General features: G+C 44.5%; 1 protein-coding gene across 1 annotated transcript in view; it reads left to right on the top strand.

Annotated features, from left to right (window-relative positions):
- Window positions 1-2,803: 2,803 nt before the first annotated feature.
- The window catches only part of PHLPP2 (PH domain and leucine rich repeat protein phosphatase 2), a 79,680-nt gene continuing 70,135 nt past the window's right edge, over window positions 2,804-12,348 (top strand). Inside the window, exons 1-2 of the mRNA XM_047789785.1 lie at window positions 2,804-2,932; window positions 10,076-10,350. Of these exons, the coding sequence (XP_047645741.1) occupies window positions 2,834-2,932; window positions 10,076-10,350 (374 nt within the window). The 5' untranslated portion in view covers window positions 2,804-2,833. The remainder of the gene's footprint in view (window positions 2,933-10,075; window positions 10,351-12,348) is intronic.

The following is a 12,348-nucleotide window of genomic DNA, read 5'->3' as shown; positions in this document are numbered from 1 at the left end:
CTCTTGGCTTGATCCAAACAGTGATTTTTGTAATGATGAACCTGCAGTGAGGGCAGATGGATTTTTGCACAAAAAAATCTCAGAGGATTTTATTTTTAGGGTTAGTCTCAGCTGTTTACCATTTCCAGAAATTGTAGTTACATAACCCTTGGCATACATAATGCACACTGCCTTGAACTGGGGGAGAACATGAATATATGACCTTTGCAACAGTATAAAATGTGAATGGCAGTATGTGATTTGAAAAGAAAACTCAGGATCAACTGGTTGTCACCCTTTTCTGAATTGGATCTTAAACCATGGAGACCTTTAAAGAGAGCTGTACCATAAATTACTCCCTGTAACACCTGGGCTTGTAGCTCTTCTTTTCCTCCTTTGGAAGGAGGCACTACCGTGGTTGTTGAAGAAGTAGTAAATACATAACTTTTTTTTAGTATAGGCTTATATTCTGAATTGATATGTTCGCTCACTATCCCATCTTCTTTTTTTTTTTTTGTCTTTTTGCCTTTTCTTGAGCCGATCCCGCGGCATATGGAGGTTCCCAGGCCAGGGGTCGAATCGGAGCTGTAGCCACCGGCCTACACCAGAGCCACAGCAACACGGGATCCGAGCCGCGTCTGCAACCTACACCACAGCTCACGGCAACGCCGGATGGTTAACCCACTGAGCAAGGGCAGGGACCGAACCCGCAACCTCATGGTTCCTAGTCGGATTCGTTAACCACTGCGCCACGACGGGAACGCCCCATTAATTTTAAAAACAACAACAGACCACTGCTATTCCCCAGTATGAACGGAAATGCTGATCCTGGGACAAGATCCTTCCCCTTCAGTGACAGTAAAGACCTTCTGCTCATGAGATCTGGAGAAGGTAACGGACGATACCTCAAGAAACAGGCTTTTAGAAACACTTAATTCTTTCCACTGCCTGTCTGCACTTGGTCAAGTCCACTTCGTCTCCGTATTGGTGCCTATTCCTTACAGACCAATGTTCTTGCTGGAAGAAGTTACTCAGCACTGAAATGAGATTCTAACTAATCTAAGTTTCTTGAAAGTAAGTTCAAGGTAGAAGGAAGTGCAGGAGGAAGATAGCCTAAGAGCTTTTTTCACCTTACACCAGATTCAGAGACAAATAATTTTTAATTCTTTAAAATGAGACCAAAAAATGAAGATTACTGGAACCTGGAATTTTGACACATACCAAGTAACGCATGCCAAGGGAGAAAGTAATGACCAAACTTTCACAGAAGAAATAATTTGAACAGAGTTGGAGCCTTTGTCTTATTCAAATTTTGCCTTAGAGTTTAAAATATTCACACGGAGTTCCCGTCGTGGCTCATCGGAAATTAATCTGACTAGCATCCATAAGGATGCAGGTTCAATCCCTGACCTTGCTCAGTGGGTTAAGGATCTGGTGTTGCCATGAGCTGTGATGTAGGTCCCAGGTGCAGCTTGGATCTGACATGGCTGTGGCTGTGGCGTAGACCAGTGGCTACAGCTTGGATTGGACCCCGAGCCTGGGAACTTCCATATGCCATGGGTGTGTCCCTAAAAATACAAAAAAAAAAAAAGAAAGAAAGAAAAAAATTTACAAATAGATAGATATCTCATATATGTAGACACAGAGGGGCACAGACTGCACTGTTAGGTCTCAAACTCTCTTGTACTAAACATACATTTATTTGGGTTAGACTAGGCAAGCTGAAGCAATGGATAATAGGCGATACCGTTTATACCAGTTATCCAAAGCGTAAGAAAAATTTTTTCTGCTGAATTCCTTACAAGTTGCTTGAAGATTCAACACGTCTGTAAGAGGGGAAGACCTAAAAATCCAGAGGTCTAGAAGATTTCCTAGGAAAATTTAGAGTTGGATTAACAAGGAGAGGACTCTGAGGAACTGAGTATATCTTAAATTTGGAAATTCATAATCATAATGGTTACTACGAATCACTACTATGTGTTAAGTAAGCACTTTGATGCATTTGCAAAGTCTTCATAATAACTACTAGACAGATACCAATTTCTATTTCACAGCTAAGAACCAAAGGCTTAGATCAAATAAGAGGTAGCACTGATATTTGGAATGAGGCTGGCTGACTCCAAATTTGGCCCATTGGCCTGGTCACAAAACTATCACGGAAGGAACTGAAAGAAAAAATAAATTAAAAATTTCTAAATTAGCCTTGCAAATAATAAAATGGCTCATAGACCGCATCGCTCCTTCAAACAGAGAACAGAATTCTGATAATTTTACTACGTGAGGAGAAAGGGAGGTGAGTTGACATTTTGTACACTGAGAATGTCATGAGCATCTCTGATAAGAGAAAGCACCTTGCTCAGGTGAGTGTTCTCAACAATCCGTTCAATGGCTTTGCAAGTGAGGGCGACAGGCCAGTTTTGGAGCACAGAGGAAACGTCTGGAAGAGCTAAGTTACAAGAACCACCCTCTGCGGAGAGCAGCGTCCTCCAGTCACTATTGACAGGTGCAGACCTTCCCCTGCCCCTAGCCCTGCGGGTGCTTCGGAAGCGGGGATAGCAAGAAATAACACGCCTGTGCCTCAGGCCGCCAAACCTAGGGCGGCAGACGGCAGAAGCCCAGCCCTGCGGTTTTGCCTGGCTTCGCCGGCGGGGTCCGCGGGCAGGCGGCCCGCAGCGCCCGGGGGACGCACCGCGCCCGCAGCTACGCAGGGCCGGCCGGGCTGCGGGAGGGGCGGGGCCCGGGGCGGGGCTGGCGGGCCGCGGGGGTGGGGCCGCTGGCTGCTCGCGCGCGCCGCCGAGGCTCCGCGCGGCGTCGCGCCGGCCGGGCGTCCCTGTGCAGCCTCAGCCAGCCGCCGATGGGGGAGGTGGAGCCGGGGCCCGCGGGCCCGCTCGAGCCCCCGGAGCCGCCCGAAGCGCCCGCGAGCCGCCGGCTGGGCGGGATCCGGGTCTTGAAGGTGAGACAGGCGGGCAGACGGGCTGGGGAGGGAGCAAGAACAGGGAGAGGCCGCCCCTGCCCCGCTCAGTGGCCGAAGCAGCCGGCGACCCCCGCCTCGCGTTGGTCCGTCCGCTTTGCTCTTTGGTTGCCCCGAGACCCGGCTGGAGGGGCCGCGGCACCGGCGGAGGCCTCTGCGCCTGGTCCCCGCCGAGGCCGCGGCCGCCTCCGTCCCCACCGCTGCCCATCCCTGGCCGCGCGCCACCCGCCTCGCAGGCCCATGCCTTGGGGCCGGCGTCCACCCGGTCGCCGCCGCCCACCCGGCTCCTTCGAGACCCGGGGGCCCGCTTCTGCCTCTCTCGGCCGCGCCGGGGGCCCCGGGGCCGGCGGCTCCTGGCCGGAGAGCGGAGCTGGAAGTACGCAGGGCTTTCTCCCCGGACACCTGAAGACATCACCCCAGCGGGAGGATGGCGGCGGTGATTGGCCGGGCGCTGCGGTGTGCTCGGAGCTGCGCCTGCTGGAGCGGGCCGACTCTGCCCTCGGAGCTTCACCACCAAAGTTAAGACCCGCTCCCCGCTCCGAAGCGCCGGCCTGGAAGCACGACCTGCCCGGCCTGGAGAGAGAATCCCCGGAGGAGCTTCATCTCGGGGAATCGCTGGGCGTGTTGCAGAAGGGAGGAGGGGTTGGACAAAAAGGGGCATTCCTGCTGGCGGGAGCGGGGCTGACAAGCCAGGGAGACGGTAATGGGGAGCAGTTATGCAACAGGCAACTAACGGGGCTTTTTGGCAGGAATTGGGGGGAGTAGGAGGAATTGAAGGCAGATGCGGGAGGTGGGGAGTGGAGTCTCGAAGATGATGACAAGAAGTTAAAATGCACACGGAATGTAGGGCGGGGACGGTACCGTGAAGGTGGTTAAAAGCAGGGGTTATGGGACACTCCCTGGATAGAGTTCTACTAGCCTTTGAAAGAGTTGGAGAGGAATTTTTCTGTAGGTCAAATATGTAAACTAGGTGTCCTTCTGGAGATGGAATGGAATTCCTTCTCGAGTTCTAGAAAAGGAATCAGAGGATTTAAAAGTTGCCAGAGAAAAAGGAAGAGAGCAAATAAAATTTAGATTGGACGTGTTTCAGAAATACTTTGCGGAACAACGAAAATAATGTTACAGTAGTTGCTCTTCAGTCTTGAGGGTGAGTGCTGTATACTTGTTATTAGATTATTCCTAGGACATCACAAAGATGGCAACACTGGAAAAAAAAAAAGATTTGGAGCATCTGATAAAAACATGAGACTACATGAAATAGAACTCTGTAAAATGTAAAACATTTTTTTTTTTTTGCTGCTACTACCTCCCACTCTTAATGCAGTGACTTAGAGAAATAACTTCATAGTTTAGAGAAATAACTTCATAGTTTATCTTCACTTCTGCATAGGCCTTGTACATACTTATTATAAAATACTTAATCATGTTTTAAATGTAATTACTCAAAGACTTTTTGATATTTACTTAAAACTATAAAGTCACAAAAATATATATTGTGAATGAACTTCAAAAAATGATCTTCTGTCCTGCTTATCAGGAAAGGGCAGGTCTGAGAGATAGGTAATGCCCTCTGGCCTAGAAGGTAAACAACCTTGGCTATTTTTACAACTTTTTTTTTGATGGAGAGGGAGTGAGTTGTGGGAGGGAAGGAATTGAGAAATAAGGATCTTTCCTGAAGGGTCCGACTTTCCAACCACTTCCAAGAAGTGGTCCTTCCCCTCGTTTAGTGGGGTTCCAGTCTGGGCAACATTAGAAAGATTGCAGGGGTTCCCTGGGGGCTGCCCCAGGTCAAAGATCTAGTTGGTCACTGCTGTGGATCGGGTTGGATTCCTAGCCTGGGAACTTATGCATGCCATGGGTGTGGCCAAAAAAAGAAAGATTCCAGAAATTAATCTTGATCATGGTGCTGAGCTGGTGGTATAGGAAACAGACAGTGTCTAAGACCCTTGCGTCCTTTACAAATAAATAAGATCGGCTGTGAAGAATAGGTGTTCTACAATTAGAAATTCTCTTCAATAGCAGAGCGGTTGAATTTTGTGCCAGGTGAAACTGGAAAGGAATGTATAAGTAGAAGTATTTCTGAATCGGGAAGAAAGTCATAGTGTCGCCTACACATTCTTCTCTGAAAACACTTTGAAAAAAGACTTATCATTGTTTTTCGTAACTCTTTTACACTTAATACCAAATTACGGACATCATATTGTCAAGAGTGTAGGCCTTCATGAAAAGGCTAAAATGACTAAGCCAGTGCAACTTAGCTAGGTTAGGTCTACATTCACTCTAAGGAGTATTGGAAAATTTGATTCAGCATTTACTTCTAGACTTATTTAGCACTATACTCCTTTATAATTGTAGTTAGAATGTGAGTATGATATTTGTAGTACTCTCTTATTGGGAGTGTCTGAAGCAGAAATTTCCAGATGTTTGCTACAATTTGGGGATTTTTTTTTTTTTTTAATTCAGTCTGTAGAAGAAACAAAGTTATAACTAGTCTAGTCAGTGAATGCCAAGAGATCTGTTTTTTCAATAATAGTTTCAGGTTTTTATCAAAATAATGTGTGTATATAGTTTTTACAGTCAATCCAAAAAGATCTTAGGGAACTGAAGGATTCTTCCCCATCTCATCCACCCCTTCCAAAATATTCCTTAACATGTGTATTCCTAGAGACGAGCCCATGTTGTTTTAAAGTTTTGAGTGTAGGAACATAGCTCTGACTTGAGGCTATTTCACAGTCTAGTAGAATTCACTGAGTATGGAGAGTTACTTTACTAGACCCTGTTCTACCATGCGTATCTTAGAGTTAATAGTATGTGGGTGTTTCATGGTTTGTCACCTTTGAACTGATTAAAGCCCTCAGTGTTGTCTTCGCTTATCAGAGAGCTAAGTGTAAGCCTGAAGTGGGTCTTAATTCATGGTTTACTGTGAAGATTTCTGCTTTCTAGAAATATCTTTGGGAGTTGCTGTCATGGCTCAGTGGTTAGCGAACCCGACTAGCATCCATGAGGATGTGGGTTCGATCCCTGGCCTCACTCAGTGGGTTAAGGATCTGGTGTTGCCGTGAGCTGTGGTGTAGGTCGAAGACGCGGCTCAGATTCCCTGTTGCTGTGGCTCTGGCGTAGGCTGGCGGCTTTGGCTCCAATTGGACCCCTAGCCTGGGAACCTCCATGTATTGCGGGTGTGGCCCTAAAACAACAAAAAGACAAAAAAAAAATTTTTTTCTGGAGTTCCCGTCGTGGCACAGCGGTTAGCGAATCTGACTAGGAACCATGAAGTTGCGGGTTCGATCCCTGGCCTTGCTTAGTGGGTCAAGGATCTGGCGTTGCCACGAGCTGTGGTGTTGGTCGCAGATGTGGCTTGGATCCCGAGTTGCTGTGGCTCTGGCAAAGGCGGGCAGCTACAGCTCCGATTGGACCCCTAGCCTGGGAACCTCCATATGCCGCGGGAACAGCTCAAGAAAAAGGCAAAAAAATAAAATAAAAAAGACAAAGTAGAAATATCTTTGAATCTTAAATGTGCCCTTTATACAGTTGTTTGATGTGAGGATGATTATAATTGTGTTTGCTTTTAGATAAATTTGTCAGTAATTCTTATATAAGAGTAAGGGAGGCAATAAAATGTTTTCAGTCTAGCAATTCCAGTGTAATAGTACTTTCAAAACTGCAAGCACCTCAGAGGCCAGTACTCTTCTTTCTCATATGTAGCTGGTGCTTTTAGGTGGTGGAGATCTATTAAAGCTATAACTCAGAAGTTTATTTTTTTAGAGTGGAATATGTCATATAAACAGGAGATACTACATTCCTTGACCAACAACACATGAGTTTCAACAGTGTAAAGTTCTTCAGGAATTTATAGTCTTAAGGGAAATAGATATACACATTTAAAAATGACTTTTAAAAATCCTCACAGAAGGAGTTCCTGTCGTGGCTCAGTGGTTAACGAATCTGACTAGCATCCATAAGGATGCAGGTTCGATCCCTGGCCTTGCTCAGTGGGTTAAGGATCTGGTGTTTCCGTGAGCTGTAGTGTACGCCCACAGCAGATTGGACTCCTAGCCTGGGAACCTCCATATGCTGAGGGTGCTGCCCTAAAAAAGAAGAAAAAAAAAAAATCCTCACAGAAAAGTCACGGATGGACTACTATAATACTTCTGGGGGTCTGTCTTAACTTTTCTAAGGTTGAGAAGGTTAGTAGGATATTATTTGACCTTAAAAAGTTTTAAATAAGCTTTTTGGTAGTTGTGTGGGGTAGTGTCTACTTGCCCTGTTTTTTCGTGTTTTTTTTTTGTTTTTGTTTGTTTTTTTAGGGCCCTACCTGCAGCATGTGGAGGTTCCAAGGCTAGGGGTACAATCAGAGCTGTAGCTGCTGGCCTGTACCACAGCCACAGCAATGCCAGATCCGAGCCGCATCTGCAACCTATACCATGGTTCATGGCAACACTGGGTCCTTAACCCACTGAGCGCGGCCAGGGATCGAACCCGAGTCCTCATGGATGCTAGTCAGATTCATTCCCAGTGAGCCACGACAGGAACTCCCTACTTGCCCTTTCTTAATAGCAGTGAGCAAAATTTCTCTCCACTAGTACAGAATACAGAGCTTCTTTGTATAAATGTTACTGTACCATGTAGAATTCTGTTTTCAGATAGATCAGTTGCTCTTTCCCAATGATTAAAAATAAAGAATGTTTAAAATCAGTGGGTAATTATGCAGTGGTTAAGATTATTTAGTGGTGCAAATCTGACAGTCCCTGTGTTTATGAAAGTTCTTGAAAGCCCTTTGTTAATTCTGAGATGTTCAGCTTTGAGAAAATGCTCTTGATGAGAAGAAAGGGGCCCAGCTTCCACTTGTAGCAGGAGTTTATCCTGTTTATTTAAAGGTAGAATCAGTAATAACACTCATGCTTTTGAATATCTGTACTCAAATCCCTAAGATCTGTAAAATGATCATAGATTTACCTGTGTTGTCCTCAATTTAAACAATCAAGTCATTCTCATTTCTTGTTTTTCTTTCTCTCCAAGTGGGGAATACCTTCCAACTTTACCTTCCCCTTTCTTTCTTTCTTTCTTTTTTTTTCTTTTGCCATTTCTTGGGCTGCTGCTGCAGTATATCAAGGTTTCCCAGGCTAGGGGTCCAATCGGAGCTGTAGCCTCTGGCCTATGCCAGAGCCACAGCAACTTGGGATCCCAGCCACGTTTGCGACCTACACCACAGCTCAAAGCAACATCAGATCCTTAACCCACTGAGCAAGGCCAGGGATCGAACCTGCAACCTCATGGTTCCTAGTAGGATTCGTTAACCACTGCACCATGATGGGAACTCCACCTTCCCCTTTCTTTACCGTTGTTAGAGACTGAATTTTGGGTGCAGCAGTTATCCTAAAATATTTGATCTCCGTGATTACAAAATTATTATTTCTGTTTTCCAATGAAGAATAGTAGCAAAAGTAGCAATATTTGCTTTGTGCTTGATACAAGGAAAAGATTATAGGGTTTCCTGTAAAAATGGAAAAAATTTTCCCCAAGTTTGTTCAACTCGTTGCCAGAGCTAACTGGCTAAAGTACAGAGGGGGAATAAATTTCTCTAACGTCAGCTGCATGTGTCTCTGTTCTTCAGGTGTTCGGGCACTATAATAGGTTCTCGGTGTTTAAGAGAGGAAGAAGTATCAAATAAATAATTAAAAATTCATTGTGATTTACAGAGTAATGGAAGTATGCTTAAGGTGAAGTTCTGAGGAGCAGAGTTATCCTTTCTAGGTAGGAAGAGAAAATGGACATGTTGGGAAGGACATTTCGGACAAGTCACAGAATTGTGGAATAGTTGGTGTATCTGGGGAGGAGGATATGCCTGAAACAGAGTGAATCCAGTGGGGAGTGGCCCTGGAGAGGTGTGGCTGTGTAATGGTGGAAATTAGTTTTTTACTAAAGGCAACAGAAATGGCCCATTATAAAAATAGAGCAGGTAAATATTGATCTCTAGACACTTGTTATATTGCTGCAGCTGTTGTTTTGTCTTGAGGTAATGTGACTTCACTGTGTATATCACATTGCAACAATAATTTTTTTTGAAACATGAGAATGAAAAGAGTATTTGTGCATATTGTGTTGGTTCTGTACTTTCTTATTTGGGGTGTGAGGCAGCAGATCAAGACCCTAGAGAAGTTTTAAATTTGCATAGGGAGACATGCAAACATGTTTATTGCAGCATTGTTTCCAACAGTGAAAAAATTAGAAACAAACTAAATGCCATCAGCAGGAAAATGGATATATTTTGGTGTATTCAAATAAGAAAGGAAGTATAATTATAATAATAATTATGAGTATTATTCAAGAGAATGAGCTGGGTGTATTGGCATAGACATATCTTAAACTAATGTTAAAAAAATTACAAGGTGAAACCTAAGTATATTAGGTTTTAGATAAAGTTTTAAATTATGTAAAACAATACTATATAGAGTTTATAGATATATACATATATGGCAAACAAAAAAATACCTGGGATGATAAATGCTAAATATAGTAGAGTGTTTATAAATGCTAAATATAGTAGGGAGTTTCTGTTGTGATAACGAACCCCACTAGTATGCATGAGGATGCAGGTTCGATCCCTGGCCTTGCTCAATGAGTTAGGGATCCAGCCTTGTGGTGAGCTGTGGTGTAGGTTGAAGACACCAGCTCAGATCCCACGTTGTTCTGGCTGTGGTATAGGCTGGCAGCTGCAGTTCTGATTTGACTCCTAGACTGGGAACTTCCATATGCTGCAGGTGAGGCCCTAAAAAGCAACAATAATAATAATAATAATAATAATAATAATTAAAGTCAATGTAGCAAATGTTTAAATTTGTGCAAGTTGGGTATTAGGTACACTACTCTTATTCCTGACACGTTGCCGAAAACATAAAGGACAAAAGGGTCAGAAGATGATGTGCAGAGACTCGGCTGTCTAGCCGTAAAGAGAATGCCGTTTGCCAGTGTGAGAGTGGGTGTGGCAGGTGCAGCGGGCCCTGTGAGAGGAGGCAGCTCTGCAGAGGCTTTTGGTGAAAACAGAGTGGAAAGGAGGGGTGAGGACTGAACACGTCTAATTCAGTCAGACATTGGAGCTAATGATTTCTTTTTCTTGACATTTTGTAGAGAAATATGAAACGCAATGGGAGCAGAAATTGTTTGAATAGGAGAAGTCGGTTTGGGTCTCGAGAGAGAGACTGGCTGAGAGAAGACGTGAAGAGAGGCTGTGTTTACCTATATGGAGCAGATACAACCACTGCCACGCCAACCAGCACCTCCGCCTCTGCCTCCTCGTCCGACTTACATCTTGTCCTTTGCACAGTAGAGACACCAGCATCAGAAATTTGTGCTGGAGAAGGAAAGGAAAGTCTTTATTTACAGCTCCATGGAGACCTGGTCAGGTGAGGTCTGAGTTGTACCACCCTAATTCTCCTGCGCTATTTCACACATGTTTCTGCTTGCAAGTGGGCTTTAGGACTTTATTCGTGCTAGAACTGATGATGGTTATGGAGTCACTAGGCTTGAAAAAAGGTTTTATCCTTTGGATGCTGATGTGAAGATTCTTGAACTTAAAGACTCTCAGTGAGGAGTTCCCATCGTGGCGCAGTGGTTAACGAATCCGACTAGGAACCATGAGGTTGCGGGTTCGGTCCCTGCCCTTGCTCAGTGGGTTAATGATCCGGCGTTGCTGTGAGCTGTGGTGTAGGTTGCAGACGCGGCTCGGATTCCGTGTTGCTGTGGCTCTGGCGTAGGCCGGTGGCTACAGCTCCGATTCAGCCCCTAGCCTGGGAACCTCCATATGCGCGGGAGCAGCCCAAGAAATAGCAACAACAACAACAAAAGACAAAAGACAAAAAAAAAAAAAAAGACTCTCAGTGAAAGAAAATTCGATAGTGTTACTTCATTTGAATTACCCATAGGTCAGATATCTAAATTAAATTTTTTTTTCAGAGTTCCTTTTGTGGCTCAGTGGATTAAGGACCCAACTAGTATCCATGAGGATGCAAGTTGGATCCCTGGCCTTGCTCTGTGGGTTAAAGATCCTGTGTTGCTGCAAGCTGCAGTCTAGGTCACAGATGCAGCTCGATCCGGTACGGCAGTGGTACAGGCTGGTAGCTGCAGCTCCTATTTGACCCCTAGCTGGGGAGCTTCACCTGCCGAAGGTGCGGCCCTAAAAAGAAACAGAAAACTTTAAAAAGCTAACTTTTTTTTTTTTGTCTTTTTAGGGCTGCACCCGAGGCATATGGAAGATCCCAGGCTAGGGGTTGAATCGGAGCTGTAGCTGCCAGCCTACACCACAGCCACAGCAGCTCGGGGTCTGAGCCAAGTTTTCGACCTACACCACAGCTTACAGCAACGCCAGATCCTTAACCCACTGGTCAAGCCAGGGATCAAACCTGAGTCCTCTTGGATGCTAGTGGGGTTTGTTACTGCTGAGCCACAACGGGAACTCCTGCAGTTGGATTCTTTTTTTTTTTTTTTTAATGATTTTAATTTTTTTGCATTATAGCTGATTTATAGTGTTTTGTCAATTTGCTACTGTACAGCAGGGTGACCCAGTCATACATACACATATACATTCCTTTTTCTCACATTATCATGCTCCATCATAAGTGACTAGATGTGGTTCCCAGTGCTATACAGCAGGTGCAGCTGGGTTCTTAACCCACTGTGCCACAGTGGGAACTTCACAACAAATATTTTAAAGTTTTTTTTGAAAAAGTAAAAACATGAAAATAGAATAAAATGGAAATGTATAAAAGGAAATAGAACGAGAGGTTCATGTGCTTATGCATGAGTATGTGTCTCTATTGGTATATAAATTTAAAACTAGGAATTCCCATCATGGCTTTGGGAACTTCCATATGCCACGGGTGCGGACCTAAAAAAAAAAAAACCTAGTACGTAAATAAATAAATAAAACTAATCCTGCTGCATGTAACATGTTGTCAACTTAATATCCCTTAGAGATCTTCCCATATTAATATTTATATAATTTTTATATTTATATAATGGCTGCATAGTATTCGCTCTTATGAGTGCACCATAATTTTAGCCGGTCTCCTATTAGCGGACATGTAGACTATAACCAACCTTCTACTCTAAGCACTGTTGCAATGAATATCCTTGACCTGTGATACGTCTCCTGTGAGTAAGTCATTTGCAGGATAAACTCCGAAAAGTGGAATTGCTGACTTATTTACAGTTTTGCTAAGTGTTGTCAAATTCCTCTTCTAGAGTTCCCATAATGGTTCAGTGGAAACGAATCCGTCTGACCATGAGGTTGCGGGTTTAATCCCTGGCCTCGCTCAGTGGGTTAAGGATCTGGCGTTGCCGTGAGCTGTGGTGTAGGCCGAAAATGTGGCTCAGATCTGGTGTTGCTATGGCTGCAGTGTAGG

Source organism: Phacochoerus africanus, chromosome 8, assembly GCF_016906955.1.
Source record: "Phacochoerus africanus isolate WHEZ1 chromosome 8, ROS_Pafr_v1, whole genome shotgun sequence".
NCBI lineage: Eukaryota > Metazoa > Chordata > Mammalia > Artiodactyla > Suidae > Phacochoerus > Phacochoerus africanus.
Note: the sequence above shows the minus strand (reverse complement) of the source record. Positions and strands in the feature narration are given on the sequence as shown.